Genomic DNA, 20628 nt, shown 5'->3' with positions numbered 1-20628 from the left:
TAGGAGGGAGGTAGATTAGACTGGCCCACTAGATCATACACATAATCAGTACCGCATACAGAGTATTCTCATTAAGAACGATGCATGGAGGCACATTCTCTCAGACCTTTTTATTCAAGTCTCGCATTGAACCATGGTCGCAAGTCGCAGTCGTTCAGCGAGTTGGCAGACACATTGGCTATGGTGGCAAAGTGTTGGAACTCAGTTGGAAGGGGTCGTTCACCTGGGCACAGTCAAGGCGAACTCCAGCAGGGACGGAGAGCTCTCGCCGCCACCCGATAAGACCCTGCGCTGAGACAGGCAGGGATGCGGTGGGCCACCCCAGACTCCAGATGGAACCCTACAATCCCACCTCGTGCTGACCAGATATTGAACCTTATCACTAGTCTGGAGTAGCCGCTGCGCTCTTGATCTGTTCAGCTTCACATGTATGTTTTCATTTGCTTGCGACACGGCGGAACCGTGGATGTAGACGCCTCCCCCCTGACAGTCGACCATTGGAAACGGTAACCCGGACCATGTACGACATCCAGCGTCATAGTATAGACAAGGCTGAGTGGTGCCATCTCGAGTCTCGAGGACACCCTTTCAATGCTACTTGGCAATATTCGCGACCGATGAGGAGATACTCGTGATACCGATCCTTCCCATCCAACAAGATACTATTATCCAACAGAAATATATAGTTCTTGGCGAGTCTTGGCCCGACCGGTGCAAATGAGGAGATTACCAAAAGCGCAGACAAAAGAGAGATAACCGGCAGAGGAGAGCAATCAGCTCCCACCAGTTGCAACCACCAGGATCCATCCCTGCCGTTGCGGTCGCCCCAATCCTTCGAGGCCTCCCGCAGGCTGATTGGCTGAACCCGTACTTGCCAAGGATTAAGGTTGCACTGGCAGCGCCCGTGCTGTTCCACTCCACAGCGAGCGAGACGCCAAGGCAGTGGCTTCCAGCCCATCCTCTTATCGCTCCTCCACACTAGATTACAAGAAGCCGAAGCCTCTCAGGCAGGTACCAAGACTGTCCAAGACTGCCCAGCACCATAACGACCTTCCAGAATCTACCTAGATGTCGCTTAGTCCTGCATTGGCATGGCCTGCCTGTCGGTTACAGCCGGTCCGCACACTGGGCATTGATACGGAGCGACATTGCGCACCAATTCGGTGATTGCCCCGGATGGTGCCATCGGACCTTATGCTGTTGTTATCTGTAGTCTGCTCGACACTAAATCTCCTTGCCACGGCCTGACCGATTAGCCTGCCTGGCACGCGATAACCGTCTTGGGCTGGCCGTGATTCGCTGCTGAGCTGGAATTGCTTTTCTTTGTGGCACCCCCCAGCTCCTACCTTATAAGCTGCGGCGGTTCCCCGCCAACCTTCAATTTTCTTTTCCTCTCTCCGTGGGACTTCTTTTCTGTATTCTCGTCACCCAGCGCCTCAGAGCAGACTGTCGCCATGAACCCAGCCGACTCTGTCGAGATCGGCGACGCCGTCGCCGCCCAGAAGAACGCTCACCTCGCTCATCTTCCCATTGGGAAAGAGGTGCACCTCGAGAAGGATGCTATCGCCAGAGAGTCCAGCATCGAGGAGATTCCAGCTACCAAGGAGTATCATGCTGGCGGCGAGGAGAATGAGGCTCTCAACAAGCTTCACCCGACTCCCGAGGAGATGCACACGCTCCGCCGCGTCTCTGGTAAAATGAACTGGATTACCTTCTCTGTGGCCTTCGTCGAGCTGTGCGAGCGTTTCTCTTACTACGGAACCACCGCTGTTTGTATGCAAAGTTTGCTCTGAACACCCAATTTGATTCTCGCTGACCATGGTTCAGTCGTCAACTTCATCCAACAACCTCTTCCCCCCGGATCAACCACCGGTTCCATCCCCGGTACTGGTTCAGAAGTGCCCGGTGCCCTTGGAATGGGCCAGCAAGCCTCTACCGGTTTGACCTTGTGTAAGTTTGCGCGCCCTTGACGTTGTGATGCCCCCAATGCTAACTTGCCGACTCACCAGTCAACTCTTTTTGGTCCTACGTTATGCCGCTCGCGGGTGCCTTCCTCGCAGATCAATACTGGGGTCGTTTCCGAACAATCATGTTCTCCATCGTCTGTGCCTTGGTCGGACACACCATTCTTATCATTTCCGCCATCCCCCCGGTTATTGCCAACCCCAACGGTGCTATCGGCTGTTTCGCAATCGGTTTGATCATCATGGGTATGGGTACTGGTGGTTTCAAGTCCAACATCTCCGCTTTGATTGCGGAGCAATACCCTGATGAACGGCCCTACATCAAAACACTACCTTCCGGTGAACGCATCATCATCGATCCTGCTGCCACCGTTGCTCGTGTCTACCTCTACTTCTACCTCTGTATCAACGTCGGTTCGCTTACCGGTCAGATCAGCATGGTCTACGCCGAGCGATACGTGGGTTTCTGGTTGTCGTTCCTGCTGCCCACGATCATGTTCTGCTTTTCCCCTCTCGTGCTGTACCTCTGCCGCAACAAGTACATCTTGGTGCCTCCAACTGGCTCCGTTTACACCCAGGCCTACCGTCTGATCAGGGAAGGAGTCAGGCGCCACTGGTCTGTGACCACCGTCAAGGTCGCTGGCATTCCATTCAAGAGGTAGCTTTTCCTACTTCACAATATTTACGCACCCAAAACTAACAGTGAGTAGATATAAGAAGAACGGTACCCCCTTCTGGGAAACCGTCAAGCCCAGCACTCTCGGGGAGAGCCGCCCTTCTTGGATGACATTTGACGATGAGTGGGTTGACGAAGTTGCCCGTGGTCTGAAGGCTTGCCGAGTGTTCCTCTGGTACCCCCTGTACTGGCTTGCCTACAACCAAATGCTTAACAACCTTACCTCTCAAGCCGCCACGATGAAGCTTGGTGGTGTTCCCAATGACATTATCAACAACTTCAACCCTCTCGCCCTTATCATCTTCATTCCGATCTTCGACCGAGTGCTCTACCCCTTCCTCCGCCGCATCGGCATCAACTTTTCGCCCCTCAAGCGTATCACAGCTGGCTTCTTCGTCGCAGGCGCAGGAATGATTGTAGCGACCGTTACACAACATTACATCTACAAGAAAGGTCCCTGTGGTAAGGAGGCGAACAGATGTCTGGAAGACGGCATCCACGTCAATATCTCTGTCTGGGTGCAAGCTCTCACCTACATTCTTGGCGGTATTTCTGAAATTCTGGCCTCGGTCACATCTCTTGAGTACGCTTTCACCAAGGCGCCCAAGAACATGCGCAGTCTCGTCCAGGCTGTCTCGCTGTTCATGAACGCTTTCTCCTCTGCCATTGGTCAGGCCTTTGTTGGTCTATCTGAGGACCCGCTGCTCGTGTGGAACTACGCTGTTGTTGCCATCCTGGCCTTCGTTGGTGGTATCGGTTTCTGGCTGACCAACTACAAGCTGGATAGGCAGGAAGATGAGCTGAACACCCTTGCTCAGTCGAAGTTTGTGGGCCAGGGAATGAAGCAGGATGAGGAGGCGAAAGCCTAAGTCTCATATTTCTAGTTGTGATGATCAATGATCATGTCATGTTGAAATGAATTTGATACATGAGACCTGATGCGATATATGTACTAATAATCTACACTAAATACCTATATAGTCAACGGTTTGTCATTCTGATCTTGCCTCCAGTATGAACTTCTAAAATTCGAACTGGTCGTATACCTCTGAGCAGATCTGTGTTCTACCATGTTGTAATATATATCTTCTCATGTTTTCGATGGAGTCTTGACTTCTTTCGCCTCCCCGACTGTCTCCCTTTCCAGTCCCCACAACATGAAAGCATCCTTTCGGAAGAAGTATCAACCGGTCCTTTCTGTTAAGATTGTTCAATTGACTACTTTTCCTACTTACTTTGTCCCCAGCCAGTGTGCATTTTCCCGCCGGATAGTTCCGCCAAGGCCAGGTACCGACCAGGTGGGCAGGGAAGGCACGGGGCTTCCCCGCCGGGCAATCTTCGACCAGGATCCATCCACCTCACCAGCTCAATTCTCACCTTCGTTCAAAAATGTCTAGTATAAACGACCGGAATACTGATCCAATCACCCCAACTTCCCCATCAACCGGCAACGCACGCCCCTATCGCTCACACAAGGTCCCAGCCTGCGACTTCTGTCGGAAAAGGAGAAGTCGATGCACTCAGGAGGTCGCCGACCAACCATGTCTTCTGTGCCGCATGCATGGAGCAACTTGCTCTAGGGTCGGGCCCGGGGCCGAAGTTAGCAACAGGCCCACCCCCGCAAAGAGGCGACGCGTGGGAATTGGGAATGGTACGCCCCAGGAAGAGCAGCGGTCGCAGCAGAGACTTTCGCGGTCGCCCAGCGCTAGACGCCAGTCCACGACAGCGGTCGCGACAGCGGCCGGGCTAAACGATGTGTCCAATCAGTCTGGGCACATTGTTGGGCCGGCTATGGCCCGTGACGCTCAGGTCCTCGAGCAGTGCATGTCTGCGATCCCCCAGGCTAACTCAGCGGTCTCTTACGCGAGGCCAAACCCGTATAGTGTTTACTCCGATGATACCCGCAACCCTGTCCTCTACATGAAGGTGCCGAGGCAGCGGAACATTGTACCTTCCGGAAACGGTACGCCAGGATTCAGGCAGTTTGAGGCTATGGAGAAAGTTGTTGAGCCATTGGGGCCTGAGTTGTGCAGCATGTTTGTAATAAACTTTCTACTCTTCAGGACGCATCTAACCATACTCTATCTAGCTACTTCAACAATATCCACCCAGCGTTCCCGATCCTGGACGAGAAGACCGTCCTCGAGGCCTACCAGCAGGATGGTCTCCCGTACGCCCTCGCCTGTGAGATCTACGGTTGCTCACTGCTCCTCTGGAAAACATCATCCAAGATCAATGCCAGCAACCGTCCGGTGCCGGACATAAAATACATGTGGAATCTGACGGTCAGCGCGATGAACGATGATTTCCTGAGCCCCAATTTCTCCACGATCTTGGCTTGTATTCTAGATCTACTGGGTCGCCCGATTACATCCATCACGTACAACGCGGTTAATGTCGGTCGCGTCGTTGCGCTGTCTCAGAGCTTGGGGTTAAATCGCAATCCTGCCACTTGGGGTCTGGACCCGCGTCAGAAGAGCTTGCGCATTAGGACGTGGTGGGGGATCCTGATCCATGACCAATGGTGTGTTTGCTACCATAATGTTTGTGAATAGGAGAGAACTGACTGGTTCAGGGCGAGTCTCTCTCATGGGACACCACCCCATGTCCATAAATCCGTCTGGGACGTGCCATTGCCGGATTCGGATTCACTCATGGTCAGAATAACACCAGGCGAAGCTCTTTCGACCGATGGTCGCGTTCAAGGAGCCCATTCTTTCATCGCTCTCTGCTCCCTAACGACACTCCTCGGGCAGATCCTGCCTTTAATATACGTCCTCGAAATCCAACCTCTAGAGACCTCTTTTAGGACCTTACGGCGCCACGAGACCACGCTGAACGAGTGGGAAGAAGGTCTTCCGTCATGGCTACGACCTACGTCCCCAGCTTTCCAGCGAAAAGCAGCAGGAGCGCTCAACCTCCAGCTCTCATTCCTTGCAGTCAAAATGTGTCTTTCGCGAATCGCGCTTCTAGAAATCCACAGAGCAAACGAATCACCCGCCGAAGAAGATAAACTATACTACCGGTCGACGTGTCGCAAAGCGGCCAGGGCCGTAATAGACTTCGTGACCAACCTGTCTCGGGATGAGCTTGATTCTTTCTGGCTACCTTATACAGCATACCACTTCACCTCAGCGGCAACTTTGACCCTCCGCTGCGCACTGGAAGCCGAGAACGCCGACACCGCGCAGGACTGCGTCGCGAGTGCAAAGAAACTCATCGACTTCCTTCGCCGCATGAAGAACGAAGTTAACTGGGACCTTGCTGATATCTGCCTTGGACAGTGTGAGGCTGTTGTTGAGAAGCTGTGCGATACAGAGTATCTCGAGATGTGGCGGAAGAACCCCCATCCGCATTCACAGAATGCACCGGAGAGAGGACATCAGAATGATGGTCACATAAGCGGTTCGGAGACTCATTTACAAGCCGGCAACGCGGTGCTTGGCGCCGAGAGTCAGAGCGAGGTTACATTTCAGCAGCAATCCCCAAACCACACCATGGCGAACGGTCCTGGAAACGACGGGGTCGGGGACCCGGGGTTCTTACAAACATTCATGACGTTTGGGTCTATGCCCGGCATGATGGTTGAGTCTCCGGCGTTTCCTGATCTATGGCAGATGCCGTATCTGGACGAGTATGGCTTTCGTGGGCTTTAACATTTGGTCACTGTCAACTTTCTATCGGCCTGCAGTATCCGTGTGCTGGTTGATCGCCCGTAAAAGTACAGCGGAGTGAGCTTTAATCTGTAGGGACCATGCTTGTATGGGAAGCAACTACAGAAGAAGGTAAGAGATCCGATATTACGATAAAACAGAGTAATATTCGTTCATCGGGTGTTCATCAAAAGAGTGCTAATCAGAGTACAGTCATCCATTATGTCTTAAAACCAATTCCAACATCAGAGTACGTATCGGAAGCGAGGATTCTGTTGTTTGGTTTGTCAGTGATATGTCGAAAAGGGATACGAAGGAGACTAACCTCGAAATCAGTCAAATCGGCCAACTCTTCCTCTGCCTCTGGTGCATTAGCAGCAGCCGCGTTTCTCTGCTTATTTCTCCTAATCAATAGAAGACGCAAGGCAATAGACAGGGCGGCTTGTGCCGCCAAGCAGGAAATAATAAGCTTGCACCCTGTTTGGTAGATGGGAGCTTCCTTCGAGAGGAAAGCATGCGGCCCGATGATGTTGCCAGCACAGTACGCCAGAAACACCAAGGCGACACTTGTCGCGCGCTTTGTGTACCCACCCAGATTGGTGGCAGGCATCTGCAGGGCCAGAACCAAGCTACACACGTAGCCGCCGGTGATGTAGTATCCAAAAAGTACAGCGATCTTCTGGGTTTCGTGCGACAGCTTCCACAACATGATGACGCCGACGAGCGAGGGGATCAGATACATGAACATCACGATCGTCCGGAAGTTTGGGATCTTGGAGGCGATGAATGTTCCCGACAGGACCCAGAGCAGCTGAAAGGCGCCGAAGGGAATGCCCAAGGCCACAGTCTGAAGCGAGTCGTCCGTGAGGCCTTTGATGATGAGTTTGCTAAAGTTGGCAAGGCCGCCATTGATGGTCTCATTGAGCAGCATAAACATGAACAGAATCCAGACTTGCGGGTCAATCAGGGCTTCGCGGATTTGGTTCCATTTGATTTGATGACTGAGAATTCCGGTGCGGCCAAGTCGACCACGGGCGACAAGGAGGGCTCTCTCCTCTAGCGTGAAACGCTTTGCGGTGATGATGTCGTCGGGCAGGAAGTAGAGCATGATGAAGCCCCAGGCAACGGTGATGCCACCGAGTATGAGGAAGATGGCGCGCCAGACGGCTATGGTTTTGATCTGGCCGATACCGTATGTGAGGACTCCACCAACGATGGCTCCAAACCCATTCATACTGTAGAAAATGCCTGCCCTGAATGGTTGGTCACGTCTAGTGTACCACATGGATACAATCATCATGAAACAGTTTGTGATGGGAGCCTCGAAGATCCCCAATAACAAGCGACAGGCGGCGACGCCTCCGAAGTTGTTGCAAGCTGCCGTGATCATGAGGATGGAGCCCCAGGCAATGATATTGCCTGATACGACCTTGGCCATACGGGTCCTCTGTGCGAGCATTAACCACGGATACTCTGCAACAAGGTATCCGAAATAGAAGATCGAAGCCAGCCAGCTATATTGGTCGCTGCTCATGTTGGTCGATGGCAGCAGGTCGAAGACGGCGGAGTAGGCCAGGGCCGTCTTGTCGATGTACTGCAGCATGTATGTCCCTGCCAAGAGAGGCAGGAGAATGAGGTCGACCTTGCGCACCAAGGCCTTGTTACGGGCCTTGTCGGCGAGGAAGCCTTCAAGGTCATCGTTGGTGAAGTTGTGCTGTCTCAGGAAGATATCCGCCTCGTCTTGGTCGGTGACCGTGACCGTCCCAACTTGGACATCTTTCTCTGGGATACTGCTCTGGGGGATGACCTTTTCGTCCATGCTTGAGTAATGGATTTGAAAATCAAAATAAGACCGGGGAAGCCCAATATATGGGCGGCCGAGTACTATCTCGTATCTTTGCCATGGCAGATAACCCCAGATAACAGTGGCCGTCGATGCTCTTATCATGTGGAGAACTGATAGACAGGACAGAGCAGCCCATTGTTTTCCGATATTGCGGGGTGCTCTTACTCCAACTCTCTCCAACGGATTCTGGCCGAGCACGTCAACGCTTCATTGGAGGATAAGTAGAGCTGGTTGCCCATTGTGTCATCTCCGTGATCAATTAATCCGTTAATACCGTCCTGACAATTCGCAATGGCACGCCCTTCAGTCACCCTGCCCCAGGGCACCGTCGTTGGAGTCCAGCTCGAAGACAAGTTTCCCCAGCCCGTCGACGCCTTTCTAGGCATTTCCTACGCTCGTCCTCCCGTTCATGATCTGCGCTTCAGGCCAGCTGAGAAAGTCCCCGAGTCGAAGGAAACCATTGACGCTTCCAAGTATGGTCCCGCTGCTCCAGGAAAGGCCCTGCTACCAGGCGGTCCGAAGCTCGAGCAGAGCGAAGATTGCCTGAGCGTGAACATCTTCCGGCCCTCAATGTCAGACACGTCCAAGAAATTACCAACGGCCATATACGTGCACGGCGGTGCGTACAATCGCGGATCGGCGGCGATGCATAAGACAGCGTCAATGGTGGCTTGGTCGGAGGAGCCCTTCGTTGCAGTCAGTTTTGGATACCGTCTTGGAGCGCTGGGCTTCCTGCCGTCTAGTGTATCGAAGAAGGAGGGTCTGTTGAATCTTGGTCTGCGCGATCAAGTATTCCTGTTCCAATGGGTGCAGGAGAATATTGCGCAGTTTGGAGGAAATCCGAATAACGTCACACTGTTTGGTCTCTCTGCAGGCGCTCACTCGGTAAGGACATCCCCAGCCTCTGAACTCAAACAGCACTGACAATACAGATTGGACACCACCTGCTCAACTATGACGGCCACAAAGCTCCGCTGTTCCACCGAGTCATCATCGAGTCCGGATCACCGACCTCCCGCGCCGTCCGTCCCTACGACGCTGCTGTCCACGAAGAACAGTTCAACGACTTCCTGAAAGAAGTCGGCTGCCCTTCGACATTGTCCGAGTCCGAAATCTTCCCTTTCCTGCGCTCCCTACCGACCAAAGTTATAACCGATGCGCAAACCACAGTCTTCGACAAGTATAACCCGTCTTTGCGCTGGGCTTTTCAGCCAGTCATTGACGGAGACATCATTCCTCGCAAACCTCTAGACACCTGGGCTCAGGGGCTATGGCACAAGGTACCAATCATGACGGGCTTCAACTCGAACGAGGGGACAATGTACGTCGACAAGTCCATGTCAGAACCAGCGCAGTTCCGCGCATTCTGGCACGAGCTCCTTCCGCAATTGACTGAGGAAGACCTGGACACCATCGACCGATTCTACCCAGACCCAAGCACCGATCCATCCTCTCCGTACGTTGAGACCAGAGAGGGCCATGATCTTGGCCCGCAGTACAAGCGCATCGAGGCAGCGTATGGACATTATGCGTATGTCGCACCTGCCCGGCAAACGACACACTTCGCCGCGTCTGCTCCCAAGGCCCCAACTGTATACCTTTATAACTGGGCGCTTCCAAGGACTGTGGTTGGCCGCGCAAACCACGGTGACAACATGTACTACGAGACATTCAACGACGAGATCACGGGTATTTCAGACTCGCAGAAGGAGCTTTCGGGGACGCTGCACGCATATCTCACCAGCTTCATCACGAAGGGAGACCCCAATACCATCAGCGGACGGTATGGCGCACGGCCGGAGTGGAAGCCTTATAATCCTGAGTCTCCTGGTGTTCTGGTCTTCGGTGAGGATAATGAGGAGCTTATTGGTGGCGGAGTTGGGCCACCTGCGAAATTTGTGCCGGATACCTGGGCGACAGAGGAGACGAAGTTCTGGTGGAGCAAGGTTCCGATCTCGCAGCTGGCGTGATTCTTGTAAATATTGTACCTTCTTGCGTGGCGGGGTATGTTGTGAGCTGTCGCTGTTGGAATGACAGTGCCGTTGGGATGAATATATAAGACTATATATACAATTTAAAAAACATACTCTTCTTACTATCTCTGCAAAAAACTATCCGTACAGCTATTGACACTGAATGACCATGACCAAAATACCTCGGCCGATGATGCTATACCTCACTCCCCATATCGGCCCATTTCCGACGCAAGTTCTCCGTCGGAAAACTGCAGATAAGATAGAGGTCGGCAGATAAGGGGAAGATAAGATAAACCCTCCACCAATCATACTGCTAGTTCTCCGTCGCCTCTCCGTCCTCCTTCTCCAAAGAGTTGCCTGACACTTACAGGTATTGGAGATTTGGAGTATACAGATCGATCTGCTGCCAATCTATTAAAGTTACTGACAAGATGCGATATGCAATTAGATAAAACTATTACTTCACGCTCGTGTCCGGCATATACTCTTAACTATCTGCAGGCTATATATTCTTACCCCTCTACCCCTGATCAGTCCTTCAGTACCCTCTCCTACCACCAACTTTTTACTTTATACCTTACCCCTCCAAACCATACAGCAACCGACTACGCCAAAATGCCCGTCACAACAGTCCCCCTCCCCGAACCCTTCGCCTCGATCCCCCGCGAGACGCTCACATTCGGCCCCTCACCAATCCAACACCTCCCCAACATCACAAAAGCGCTAGGCGGCAAAGTCCCCATCTACGCCAAACGCGAAGACGTAAACTCCGGCCTCGCCTTCGGCGGCAACAAGACCCGGAAGCTCGAGTACCTGGCGTCAGACGCACTGGCGCAGGGCGCCGACACACTCGTCTCAATCGGTGGATTCCAATCTAACCACACGCGGCAGGTCGCTGCTGTGGCGCGGAAACTGGGTCTCGAGGTTGCGCTGGTGCAGGAGAAATGGGTGGACTGGGAGGATAAGAACGGGGTTTACGATAAGGCGGGGAATATCCAGCTTTCAAGGCTGATGGGCGCGGATACGAGGCTTGATATGTCGGGTTTTGGCATCGAGCATAAGAGTACTTTGAAGGATTTGGAGGCTGAGATTAAGAGTAAGGGTGGTAAGCCCTATTATATCCCCGCTGGTGCGTCGGATCACCCGCTGGGCGGATTGGGCTTCGCGCGCTGGGCGTTTGAGGTTGAGGAGCAGGAGAAGGAGCTTGGGATCTTCTTTGACACTGTTATTGTTTGCGCTGTTACGGGGAGTACGATGGCTGGTATGGTTGCCGGGTTTAAGCTCGCGCAGAAGGTCAATGGGTCGCCGAAGAGGAAGGTTATTGGCATTGATGCGAGTGCGACGGTCCAGCAGACGTTCGACCAGATCCTGCGCATTGCAAAGTTTACGGGTGTCCAGATTGGACTGTCAGAGGATGATATCACGGCGGAAGATGTAATCCTCGATGATCGGTACCATGGCGGGGTGTACGGGATTCCCGATCAGCGGACGATTGATGCGATCAAGTTTGGGGCTGAGACGGAGGCGTTCATTACGGACCCGGTTTACGAAGGCAAGTCTTTGGCTGGGTTGATCGATTTGGTCCGGAAGGGGGAGATCAAGGAGGGCTCGAATGTGCTGTATGCTCATCTTGGCGGACAGTTGGCGCTCAATGCTTATACCGCGATGTAAAGGAGTTGGTGGACGGCATAGGCACCGGTATGAATAACGTACCTTTTACAATTTAGCAGTATATAGATATGATAACAAACATGAACGAACTTTCTTAGATCCAAGGCTAGACTGTAGTGGTACCGTGGCTATCGTCTCTGCAGGTTTTGAACTTTGTAGATAGGGTTAGGACCAGGGCCATAACTGGTATATGTAGCTATGCAGGGTGGTATGGTCTGCAGAATGCTATGCAACATTCCTAGGAAAATTTACCCGTAACTATTTATCGGCATTAGGTATCGTGTATCATTGCATGCGTCATGTCTAAACTACAAGTAACGGAAGATAAAGATATACAGGATTATAGGTTCTTCTTCTTTCCCAGGAACTCCATACCCTCCTCTATGTTGCCGTACTTGGCAAACCACAGATCGCTCAAGTAGTTGTCTCGAGGCACCCAAGGCCCACGGTCTGCCGCCCGCGGCAGGTCCTTCTCTGCTTTCGTGACGTATGTGGACGACAGATTAAGAAGTCGTCGCGGTTGGATGCGCGATTCAAGAGCGGGTGACATGCGCGGCGCAACAGCCTCGAACCCGCGCTTCTCGAGGTTCTTGAGAATGCGGCAGAGTGTATGGGCTGTGGCGTCGGCACCAAGTGTCCAAGAGGCATTCGTGTATCCAATGATGAAGGCAGCATTGGGCATGTCCTGGAGCATCATTCCATGCCAAATGAACTTTTCGTTTAGCTGCACAGGGGCACCATCAACACTAATAGAAGCGCCACCAGCAATTCTCAGACGGAGACCCGTGGCTGGCACAATCATGTCTGCCTCCAGGAATTCGCCCGAGTCGAGCTGAATGCCCTTTTCGGTCACTGTAGTAATGGTGTCGGTCTTTACAGACGCTTTGCCTGAGTGCAAGCTTTGATAAAAATCTCCATCGGGCGTAATACAAAGTCGCTGATCCCAGGGGTTATAACGAGGCTTGAAATGTGGGTCCCAAGGGACGTTCTTGGGCAGTAATGACTTGGTTCTGAAGCGAAGAATGGAGCGCGCGATCAGCGGGAAAGCCTGGCAGAAGAGGAAGAAAATGCGAGAGGTGAGCATCCAGCTGATGCGGATGAGACGGCTCGCGATGAACGATGGGAAAATCCGGGCCATGAGAGGTTTCTTGCGGTTTGGTAGGGCCAGGATGTAGGTAGGACTCCGCTGGAGCATGGTGACGTGCTGTGCCTTCTCAACCAGATTTGGGAGCAGAGTGACCGCGGTGGCACCACTGCCAATGATGACGATGCGTTTGTCGGAGTAATCCAGGTCTTCAGGCCAGAATTGAGGATGGATGACCTGCCCGGCGAAGTGGTCAAGGCCCGGAATCTCTGTTTGCAACGGAGTGTGGTAATCGTAGTAGCCGGTTCCAAAAATAATGAACCGGGCGGCGATGACCTTCATGCGCTCGTCGGCGGTGTTCTCAACAGACAGCGACCAGGTGTTGTCGGCCGAAGACCAGTCGGCGCCGCGCAGCCGCTGGCCGTACTGGATGTGTTGGTCGATGCCATACTGCGCCGTCGTGCGCTTCAGGTAGTTGACAATGGCCGGGCCCTCTGCGATCGGGTTATCCTGGTCCCACGGGTGCCAGGCGAAGCCGAATGTAAACAGATCCGAGTCGGACCGGATGCCTGGATACTTGAACAAATCCCAGGTACCACCGAGATTATCACGAGCCTCGATGATAGTATAGCGAAGATGCGGAAGTTGAGTCTGCAGCCGGTAGGCGGCGTTAATGCCAGAGATGCCGGCGCCCACAATTACCACGTCGTAGTCGGTCATTGTGCTGTCACTGTCACTGTCACAGTACTGCAGGAAGGAAAAAGAAAAGGTGATGCATCCGAAACGGTCCACGATCTCTGTCCGGGGTGAATATATAGGAGAGGACGATCTTGCTCTAAGGGCGTGGAGAGGAAGAGCCTGCCGAGGCTGGACGAATTAGGAAATGGTCGCGAGCCGAGGGAGACTCCCTAAGCACAAGCCCCAGGCACCACCACAGCCGTTGGGACCTGGCGATGGATCCTAGATGCGATCGAACTGTGCCCTAGATGGAGTAACGCTTGCGACTCTTGTGAGCGATCCTCGCGACCACATGTCGCTCCTGCCTAGGCTGCGACCCTGCTCGGTACCGTGCTTGCCGTGATCACGATCATGATTTCTATATAGGCATCAGGAGAAAATCAGAGCATCAATCAGGCCACCTGCGCAAGATGCTCACGATCGTCCAGAAACTCGACTACATCCCCGCGTTGGCGAGTGTCGTGCTGACCTTCGTGTGGGCGTTGTTGACCCTCGCTTTCCGAGCTCCTGAGCATCCCACGCACTGGCTGCTGCACATTGGCTATGCGGTCTTTCGCAAATTGACAGCGCGTCTGTCGGCGGCTCAGATGCAGTATGTTTTTCTTTTCTACGAGCTTGCAGTGGCTTTATACTAACGTCGGCAGATATGTGCTCCCGGCCAGTAATCTCGTGTACAACCGCTACATTCGCTCTGTGCGACAGACGCCCCTGACCGTCCAGCTCGACCATGGCGCAATGGGCCACTGGATTGGTGATCCCAACGCAAAGAACATCCTGGTCTGGTATCACGGTATGGCGTCTCATCAATAATACTCCGCGAATGCATTCTAATACCACCAGGCGGAGGTTTCGCTCTCCCGGCAAACATCGGCTACTTCAAATTTTTCGCCAACATCGTCAATGACTGCGAGCGCAACGGCCAATCGCTTGCAATCTTCGCCTTGACATATACCCTCGCTCCGGTAGCAACGTATCCAACGCAGCTGCGCCAGGCCGTTGAAGCTCTGCGGTACATCCTCGTTGAGAAGCGCCACTCCCCAGTGAATGTCCTGCTCGGTGGCGACTCAGCGGGCGGGAACCTGGTCGGCGGAGTCCTGTCCCATCTCACACACACCCACCCCGCCATTGAGCCCCTGAAACTCGCCGATGACGGCGCCCTCGCCGGAGCCGTTATGATCGCACCCTGGACATCCCTCCTGCCCGACCTGAGTAACCGCGTCGTTGACTCGCGCGGCGACCTCATTACGCCTGTTGTTGGGCCGCTTTGGGGAACTGGGTACGTCGGGGGCGTGCCGAAGGATTTCTACACGGACCTCTCGGATGCGCCGGTTGAGTGGTTTGCCAAGTTCCCCGTTCGTAAGATTCTGGTTTGTGGTGGCGAGCGCGAGATCCTTTTACCGGTGATCGAGGACTTCGTGGAAAAACTGCGCAAGGGCTTTAAGGGGGAGCTTGATTTTTGTGTCGGCAAGGGTGAGGGCCATGTTGCGCCTGTTTACAATTTGTATCTGGGGGATAAGAGGGAGACGCAGCAGGGGGCTCGGGCGAAGGAGTTCATTCGGGGGTTGCTGGAGAAGATGTAAGCTCACAAGATCGGAGGACCTATGCTTAATGAGTACGACGATGTATTATCTTTGATATAATTATGTTATGACAGTGAGGAACGAATGTATTAGCGACGATAAATGCGTGCGAAAGGCATTTCTTTTCCCGTCGATAACTACTCCGGGCAATAAGTCCTCAAAGACGCCTCGGCCATGTTGGGAAACCCGTAAGATTATTGAGGCGCAAGTATACATGGAAATTCAAACAGGCCGATCTTATTATATTCGCTGAAACTCATCACATCATAAAATCAATCGACATGGGTATACATATATACTAGTTCTGCACAACTACTGCGTCTTTAATTGCTTCTGTTGCCACTCGCGCAACTTAATGAAATCCTGCGATCCGACTCCTCGCACATGCTCCTGGATCCAGTTCGGCAACGCCCGCAACATGCTGAGGGGCGTATAGTATCCGGGCAGGATGATCTGCCCGCTGCGCTGAGCGAGGATCTGTTTCACGACTGCTTCGGACACCATCTCGGGTGTAAGAATTGGTTGCTTGAATTCGGAGCCTGCGTCGGTCAGGACCTTGATCATGGGCGTGCGAACCCAGAGCGGATGCACGACACTGGCACAAGTCAGCTTAGCTTTAAAAAAATGGTCGGTGGTTCCTTGGGATAGAACGTACGTGGTTCGAACTTTCGGTGCCTTGTACCATAACCGCAATTCCTGGCGCAGTCCTTCGTGGAATGCGAGCGCGCTTGCCTTGGTGCAGCTGTACTCCACCATGTCGCCGAGGCCAATAAAACTCGCCATCGAGGCGATCGTGATGACATGCCCGTGGTTCTTCTCGATCATGCTCGGCAGGAACTCGCGCACCAGGAGGAAATGTGAAACCGTGTTGACCTCAAAAGTCTGGCGGATTTTGGCCTCTGGTTTATCAAGAATTGTGCCATCGTGGCCGACGCCAGCGTTATTCACCAGCACCGTAGGATGGCCGTGCTCTGCGCGGATCTTCGCTGCGACTTCGGCGATGCTCGCAGACGAGGTAATGTCGGCCTTGTAGAAGGCAATGCCGGATGCTGTAGTAGGTTAACGACTGAAGTAAGACAATTCGTTGGATGACGCACGCAGGGTAAAGGTCGGTTTTTGGATGTCAAGAATCACCACTCGAGCTCGCGCTTTAGCTAAATCAAGCACCATCTGCTTGCCAATGCCGCTGCAGCCTCCCGTGAGGAGGACCAGGTCCCGCTCACGGTCAAACTTGTCGCTCACGCCATTGTTCATGGACCAATTGGTCAGGGCGCGGTTTGTCTGGCGCACGACAGCAAAGGCCAATAGCACCAAGAACGCTTTCGGGACGATAGGGTGTAGCAGGATGTTCTGCACGGCCGGCGGGAGCTGCTGGACGATAGGTTGCAGCCATTGTCCGATGACCAGAGAGAGGTGCTCGAGTGGGAGCGACATGGCGGCAAGGCAGATGCGAAACTAGGGAGAGTATTCGGGTGGCATGACTGGATTGCATGATCGCAGTTATATACCGAGCTTGGACCTGGATTTCCGTCGGATCAGCGAGCCGAGGCACGCGCACGAGGGTCCAAGGGACGGAGGGATCATTGTTGTTGAGGCGAAAATATGGGGAAGCCCGAGTGGTGGTGGGCTTGCCGCTTTGGGCAATGCTTGCGATGGCGATCGCTTCCAGAAGCTCCAGCTTCACATGAAGCGCACGGGCTCAACTTTATCTTATCCAACTCCGCGGTCATAGCCTTTTGACGTCTTGCATCATTTGTTCAACCGATTTTCTAGCAGCCTGGATATTTCATATATCGACCGAGGTCGCCTCGCTCGGTCACGATCAACAAACTGAGATGAGTGGCTAAGCAAACAATGATTCATCTTCTCTCTTTCACACTGGGGGAGGCCTTCCTCCTCCAGCGATCTGTCTTCACGGATACATCATTTAGAACAATTGCGCTCGGCTCAACCGCTGTCAATCTGGTTCTCCTGGCGATCTACAACCTCTGGATATGGCCGTTCTTCTTCGACCCATTGCGTCGTCTACCTCGTGCTCCGGTATGTACACGTTACCAAAAAGAATGACTGAGATGCTAATTCAGACAGGGTCACTTCAACATGGCCCGGTTCATCTTCGACAACCCGCGCGGGCGTCTTCCCCTTGAGTGGATTAAGACGGTGCCTAATGACGGTCTTATCTACTTTCGAGATCTGCTCAATCGAAGCCAGCTCCTGGCGACGAACCATCAGGCATTGCTCGATATCATGAGTACGAATACCTATGATTTTGAGAAGCCCTGGCGAGCACGCGAATTCTTGGCCCGCATCATCGGGTTTGGACTTATTTTGAGTGAGGGGGCAGCGCACAAAAAGCAGCGCCGGGCGCTGACGCCATCATTTCATGTAAAGAACGTCCGTGCCCTCTACACACTCATGTGGGACAAGACAGACCAGCTTCTGGCGGAGCTGGATAAGGAAATTGGTGAACGTCCGATGGAAGGGACAGGCCCAGACCGTGATGGATGGGGCAAGGTGGAAATGAGCGTATGGGCAAGGTGCTTTACCCCCTTCAACAGTATCAGAGCATAGTAGCTAACTGAGCAGTCGTCTCACTTTGGACATCATCGGTCCCGCGGCCATGGGCCGAGATTTCTGCACTCTTCAGAATGCTAAAAACAAAGTAGCCGATAGTTTCTTCGCCATCCTAGAGCCAACCACCGAGAAGATCGCCTTCCTAGCCATCAACTTTCTCCTTCCGCAATGGTTCGCTAAGAAGCTTCCGTGGCATCTAAATCAAGTCATCGACGAGGAGGTCGGCTATCTGCGCGATTTGTGCAAGGAAATTGTCCATGAAAAGAGAGCCGCCATGAAAGCCACCAAGGCCACGGCCGCCGAGTTGGAGGCCGATATTCTCGCGTCCATGATGCTGAGCGGCGACTTTACCGACGACGAGCTAGTAGATCAAATGCTCACCTTCCTCGCAGCTGGCGTGCGTTTTTCCCATCTCCGAGTGCAGCACGAATACTAACAGCAACAGCACGAAACGACCGCGAGTGCCCTAACTTGGACCTGCTACCTCCTGACTCTCCACCCAGAGGTCCAGGAGCGTCTCCGGGCCGAGATTCGTAGCGCCATTCCCTCTTCTACCCATCCAATCACATACTCCGACCTTGAATCTCTCCCACTGCTGAACGGTGTCTGTCAAGAAGTCCTTCGACTCTATCCCACCGTCCCTTCGACTCTCCGCGAAGCGGTCCGTGACACGACCGTGGCCGGACAGCCAGTGCCTAAGGGGACAAAGCTCGTTCTATGTCCGTACGCTATCAACCGCTCGCCCGAGTTCTGGGGAGACGACGGTGATGAGTTCCGTCCTGAGCGCTGGATCGACACGGATCCTGCGACTGGGGAGACGACCGTGAACAGTCACGGCGGCGCAGGGACCAATTATGCCCAAATCACGTTCCTGCATGGGCAGCGGAGTTGTATAGGGAAGGACTTTGCGCGTGCGGAGTTGAGGTGTGCAGTTGCCGGGGTTGTGGGAAGGTTTGAGTTTGCGATGCAGGATCCCAAGCAGGAGATTCATATTGCTGGAGCGGTGACGACGAAGCCTGTTGAAGGGATGCATTTGCGGATGAGAAGGGTAGAGGGGTGGTGAGCCTGGCTTATATATGAAGAACTTGAGCTCTATGTATTATATATGACTTAACGATGAAGACAATTCGATTCCTGTTCTTTGTGGATGCAACACATCTCCAGTTTGTGTATACCGTAGGTCATGCATGCCAAAGGCTCCACCGCACAGGCACTGGAATTGACAAGACCGACTCAGGAATCATACTATACCTGAAAAACCACGGCGCCGTGTGATATCCCCACCAGATAACATAGGCCGCGTCCAGAGTCCAGAGAAGTGCTCTTCCAAGAAACAAGTCGGGTAGAAAGCGCTCAAAGAGATGGGTCCGTACGACTTCCTGCGCGGCAATGTAGAAAGGTAGGAGGAAGAAGAACATCATCATTACAATGACACTATAAGTGTCTCTGATAACGGCATACGTCCCCGCGGCGTGTACAACACCCGAAAGTATAAACGAGAGGAATCCCACGAGGACTCTGCGCAGAGACGGGGATGCACCTCGAGGTATCAGGACCATAGAGGTGTTTATTAACGCCCGACGACACAAATCATGCCATAACTTGCCCCATATATCTAGTCAAATTGTCAGACTACTATGTTCCGGTAGTACCAGGGGAGGTACCTTTCAGCCGAGCTCGAATGATATATCTCCACGAGCCGAATATAGCTGGATACATCCATGGATCTGCGGCCAGTGACGGCGATACAACATACAGGCCGCCTACAGCAAACAAGGCGACCGCGGCACGGATGCCATCGACGAAACCGTAGCAGGCTGCCCAACATGCGGGGGGCAGGAGAAACCGACGGACGAACCTTTCGCTTGTTTCTAGTGATGTTTGGAGTTTGAAACCGAGATACTGTGATTCGAAATGCTGTAGGGCGGCCGAATTGACCAGGGAATGAAAACTTGTGCAGAGTTGCGGATATCTTCTGCCAAAAAAAGTTCTGTAGGCGTCGAAGAGAAAGTATGCGATGACGAGTTTGAGAGCCTCTATGGCGAGGAACTTGAGACGCCTTTGATGCGGGTTTTTCAAGGTGTACTTGTTCGTCCCTCTGGCGGGATGTAGTCCTTGTTTTGCGAGCGATGCAGTCCCGTTTTGAGCTGGAGGTATCTTGCTTAGCTTCTCCAGCTGAGGCAAATACTTTCCCGAGCCGTGTGCCCACCCTATGTTTCTAGGGTTAATCAGTAGATCGCAAATCCAAAAAAGCCGTCGGTAACTCAACGCCGGTGGCATTGGCTCCCAAACATATACCGGGGACGTGGTCGAACCATCCCGAATTTTGATCAACCGTTCCAACTGCCGTGGCTGGTTGATGATAAGCAGCTCAACGGCACGAAGGGTATAAGCGACAGAAAGAAATGCGTTGGCATAGGTGATGATGGTAAATGAGTTTGGTGGATGAAGGATTGAGGTGATCACGCTACATGTAAGGGTGGAAGAATACAATGCTCGCTTCAAGGACGGAGACAGGGGGGTCTTTTCATCCGCAAATAGAAATGCACCGACCAAAAGAATGGTTGACATTTCCGTGAGGAAGATGGTAGAGAGAAGCTGTCACATAAACTCTGGGACATGATGACGCGGGGAAATCTTGCGGCGACACTCGGAGTATATTAGGCCAACTTGTCATCTTCATGTGTGAAGCTATGTCTCTCGTCATAGTTGGACGGATGATACTGTCGCTTATTCTTCCTGGTTTCAGAGTTCAAGAAACTTATAAGCATGATTGACGGCCTGACCCTATGCGCCGATAATGTACCTTGGGCATTTGTATTTTCGACCAGTCCAGGCTGCACGTGAGAGGGCCTTTGTGCGATCA

The 20628-nt window shown here is 53.0% G+C and overlaps 10 protein-coding genes across 10 annotated transcripts; 6 read left to right on the top strand and 4 right to left on the bottom strand.

Annotated features, from left to right (window-relative positions):
• The first annotated feature begins 1028 nt into the window (after positions 1 to 1028).
• Positions 1029 to 3814, top strand: BDW74DRAFT_160631 (putative MFS peptide transporter). Its single transcript, XM_073725657.1, has 4 exons — positions 1029 to 1773; positions 1828 to 1950; positions 2010 to 2622; positions 2675 to 3814. The coding sequence occupies exons 1-4, from the start codon at positions 1455 to 1457 to the stop codon at positions 3507 to 3509; spliced, it is 1890 nt and encodes a 629-aa protein (XP_073579775.1). The 5' UTR covers positions 1029 to 1454; the 3' UTR covers positions 3510 to 3814.
• BDW74DRAFT_187905 (Zn(II)2Cys6 transcription factor) lies at positions 3654 to 6296 on the top strand (the record flags this gene model as incomplete). The annotated part of the gene is made up of 3 exons (XM_073731600.1): positions 3654 to 4676; positions 4730 to 5164; positions 5216 to 6296. Exons 1-3 carry the CDS (start codon positions 4030 to 4032, stop codon positions 6294 to 6296), a joined length of 2163 nt encoding a protein of 720 aa, XP_073579774.1. The 5' UTR covers positions 3654 to 4029.
• Positions 6297 to 6538: 242 nt separating this feature from the next.
• Positions 6539 to 8112, bottom strand: BDW74DRAFT_182147 (putative MFS transporter; the record flags this gene model as incomplete). Its single annotated transcript, XM_073730186.1, has 2 exons — positions 6539 to 6565; positions 6619 to 8112. 2 exons carry the CDS (start codon positions 8110 to 8112, stop codon positions 6539 to 6541), a joined length of 1521 nt encoding a protein of 506 aa, XP_073579773.1.
• A 224-nt stretch (positions 8113 to 8336) lies between these two features.
• Positions 8337 to 10270, top strand: BDW74DRAFT_87669 (putative extracellular lipase). Its single transcript, XM_073733969.1, has 2 exons — positions 8337 to 9024; positions 9072 to 10270. The coding sequence occupies exons 1-2, from the start codon at positions 8431 to 8433 to the stop codon at positions 10107 to 10109; spliced, it is 1632 nt and encodes a 543-aa protein (XP_073579772.1). The 5' UTR covers positions 8337 to 8430; the 3' UTR covers positions 10110 to 10270.
• A 202-nt stretch (positions 10271 to 10472) lies between these two features.
• BDW74DRAFT_160628 (putative 1-aminocyclopropane-1-carboxylate deaminase) lies at positions 10473 to 11876 on the top strand. Its single transcript, XM_073725656.1, has one exon. It carries the CDS (start codon positions 10554 to 10556, stop codon positions 11784 to 11786), a length of 1233 nt encoding a protein of 410 aa, XP_073579771.1. The 5' UTR covers positions 10473 to 10553; the 3' UTR covers positions 11787 to 11876.
• A 175-nt stretch (positions 11877 to 12051) lies between these two features.
• Positions 12052 to 13806, bottom strand: BDW74DRAFT_87621 (flavin-containing monooxygenase). The gene has a single exon (XM_073733967.1). It carries the CDS (start codon positions 13588 to 13590, stop codon positions 12127 to 12129), a length of 1464 nt encoding a protein of 487 aa, XP_073579770.1. The 5' UTR covers positions 13591 to 13806; the 3' UTR covers positions 12052 to 12126.
• Positions 13805 to 15344, top strand: BDW74DRAFT_87631 (lipase/thioesterase family protein). Its single transcript, XM_073733968.1, has 3 exons — positions 13805 to 14200; positions 14253 to 14398; positions 14449 to 15344. The coding sequence occupies exons 1-3, from the start codon at positions 14019 to 14021 to the stop codon at positions 15186 to 15188; spliced, it is 1068 nt and encodes a 355-aa protein (XP_073579769.1). The 5' UTR covers positions 13805 to 14018; the 3' UTR covers positions 15189 to 15344.
• BDW74DRAFT_160625 (SDR family oxidoreductase) lies at positions 15276 to 16745 on the bottom strand. The gene is made up of 3 exons (XM_073725655.1): positions 16286 to 16745; positions 15844 to 16237; positions 15276 to 15783 (listed from the first exon to the last, which is right to left on the bottom strand). The coding sequence occupies exons 1-3, from the start codon at positions 16620 to 16622 to the stop codon at positions 15501 to 15503; spliced, it is 1014 nt and encodes a 337-aa protein (XP_073579768.1). The 5' UTR covers positions 16623 to 16745; the 3' UTR covers positions 15276 to 15500.
• BDW74DRAFT_160619 (cytochrome P450) lies at positions 16736 to 19563 on the top strand. The gene is made up of 5 exons (XM_073725654.1): positions 16736 to 17228; positions 17277 to 17725; positions 17775 to 18159; positions 18208 to 19377; positions 19427 to 19563. The coding sequence occupies exons 1-4, from the start codon at positions 17043 to 17045 to the stop codon at positions 18823 to 18825; spliced, it is 1638 nt and encodes a 545-aa protein (XP_073579767.1). The 5' UTR covers positions 16736 to 17042; the 3' UTR covers positions 18826 to 19377; positions 19427 to 19563.
• On the bottom strand, positions 18206 to 20541 carry BDW74DRAFT_87616 (wax synthase family protein). The gene is made up of 2 exons (XM_073733966.1): positions 19427 to 20541; positions 18206 to 19377 (listed from the first exon to the last, which is right to left on the bottom strand). The coding sequence occupies exons 1-2, from the start codon at positions 20331 to 20333 to the stop codon at positions 18944 to 18946; spliced, it is 1341 nt and encodes a 446-aa protein (XP_073579766.1). The 5' UTR covers positions 20334 to 20541; the 3' UTR covers positions 18206 to 18943.
• Positions 20542 to 20628: the final 87 nt, after the last annotated feature.

This window comes from Aspergillus multicolor (genome assembly GCF_047715735.1).
Source record: "Aspergillus multicolor strain CBS 133.54 unplaced genomic scaffold BDW74scaffold_33, whole genome shotgun sequence".
NCBI classification, from domain to species: Eukaryota; Fungi; Ascomycota; class Eurotiomycetes; order Eurotiales; family Aspergillaceae; genus Aspergillus; species Aspergillus multicolor.
The sequence above is the reverse complement of the archived record's forward strand: the minus strand, read 5'-3'. Positions and strand labels throughout refer to the sequence as shown.

Bases quoted from the DNA above. Each gene is read 5' to 3' on its own strand.
- BDW74DRAFT_87669 (XM_073733969.1), top strand. From the start codon at position 8,431: ATGGCACGCCCTTCAGTCACCCTGCCCCAGGGCACCGTCGTTGGAGTC. The intron at 9,025-9,071 runs GTAAGGACATCC...CTGACAATACAG, and splicing joins TCTCTGCAGGCGCTCACTCG to ATTGGACACCACCTGCTCAA.
- BDW74DRAFT_87631 (XM_073733968.1), top strand. From the start codon at position 14,019: ATGCTCACGATCGTCCAGAAACTCGACTACATCCCCGCGTTGGCGAGT. The intron at 14,201-14,252 runs GTATGTTTTTCT...TAACGTCGGCAG, and splicing joins CTGTCGGCGGCTCAGATGCA to ATATGTGCTCCCGGCCAGTA. The intron at 14,399-14,448 runs GTATGGCGTCTC...TAATACCACCAG, and splicing joins CATCCTGGTCTGGTATCACG to GCGGAGGTTTCGCTCTCCCG.
- BDW74DRAFT_87616 (XM_073733966.1), bottom strand. From the start codon at position 20,333: ATGTCAACCATTCTTTTGGTCGGTGCATTTCTATTTGCGGATGAAAAG. The intron at 19,378-19,426 runs GTACCTCCCCTG...CAATTTGACTAG, and splicing joins CATTCGAGCTCGGCTGAAAG to ATATATGGGGCAAGTTATGG.
- BDW74DRAFT_160631 (XM_073725657.1), top strand. From the start codon at position 1,455: ATGAACCCAGCCGACTCTGTCGAGATCGGCGACGCCGTCGCCGCCCAG. The intron at 1,774-1,827 runs GTATGCAAAGTT...ACCATGGTTCAG, and splicing joins CTACGGAACCACCGCTGTTT to TCGTCAACTTCATCCAACAA. The intron at 2,623-2,674 runs GTAGCTTTTCCT...AACAGTGAGTAG, and splicing joins GCTGGCATTCCATTCAAGAG to ATATAAGAAGAACGGTACCC.
- BDW74DRAFT_87621 (XM_073733967.1), bottom strand. From the start codon at position 13,590: ATGACCGACTACGACGTGGTAATTGTGGGCGCCGGCATCTCTGGCATT.
- BDW74DRAFT_160619 (XM_073725654.1), top strand. From the start codon at position 17,043: ATGATTCATCTTCTCTCTTTCACACTGGGGGAGGCCTTCCTCCTCCAG. The intron at 17,229-17,276 runs GTATGTACACGT...TAATTCAGACAG, and splicing joins GTCGTCTACCTCGTGCTCCG to GGTCACTTCAACATGGCCCG. The intron at 18,160-18,207 runs GTGCGTTTTTCC...TAACAGCAACAG, and splicing joins TCACCTTCCTCGCAGCTGGC to CACGAAACGACCGCGAGTGC.
- BDW74DRAFT_160625 (XM_073725655.1), bottom strand. From the start codon at position 16,622: ATGTCGCTCCCACTCGAGCACCTCTCTCTGGTCATCGGACAATGGCTG. The intron at 16,238-16,285 runs GTGCGTCATCCA...AACCTACTACAG, and splicing joins AAAACCGACCTTTACCCTGC to CATCCGGCATTGCCTTCTAC. The intron at 15,784-15,843 runs GTACGTTCTATC...GACTTGTGCCAG, and splicing joins GCACCGAAAGTTCGAACCAC to TGTCGTGCATCCGCTCTGGG.
- BDW74DRAFT_160628 (XM_073725656.1), top strand. From the start codon at position 10,554: ATGCAATTAGATAAAACTATTACTTCACGCTCGTGTCCGGCATATACT.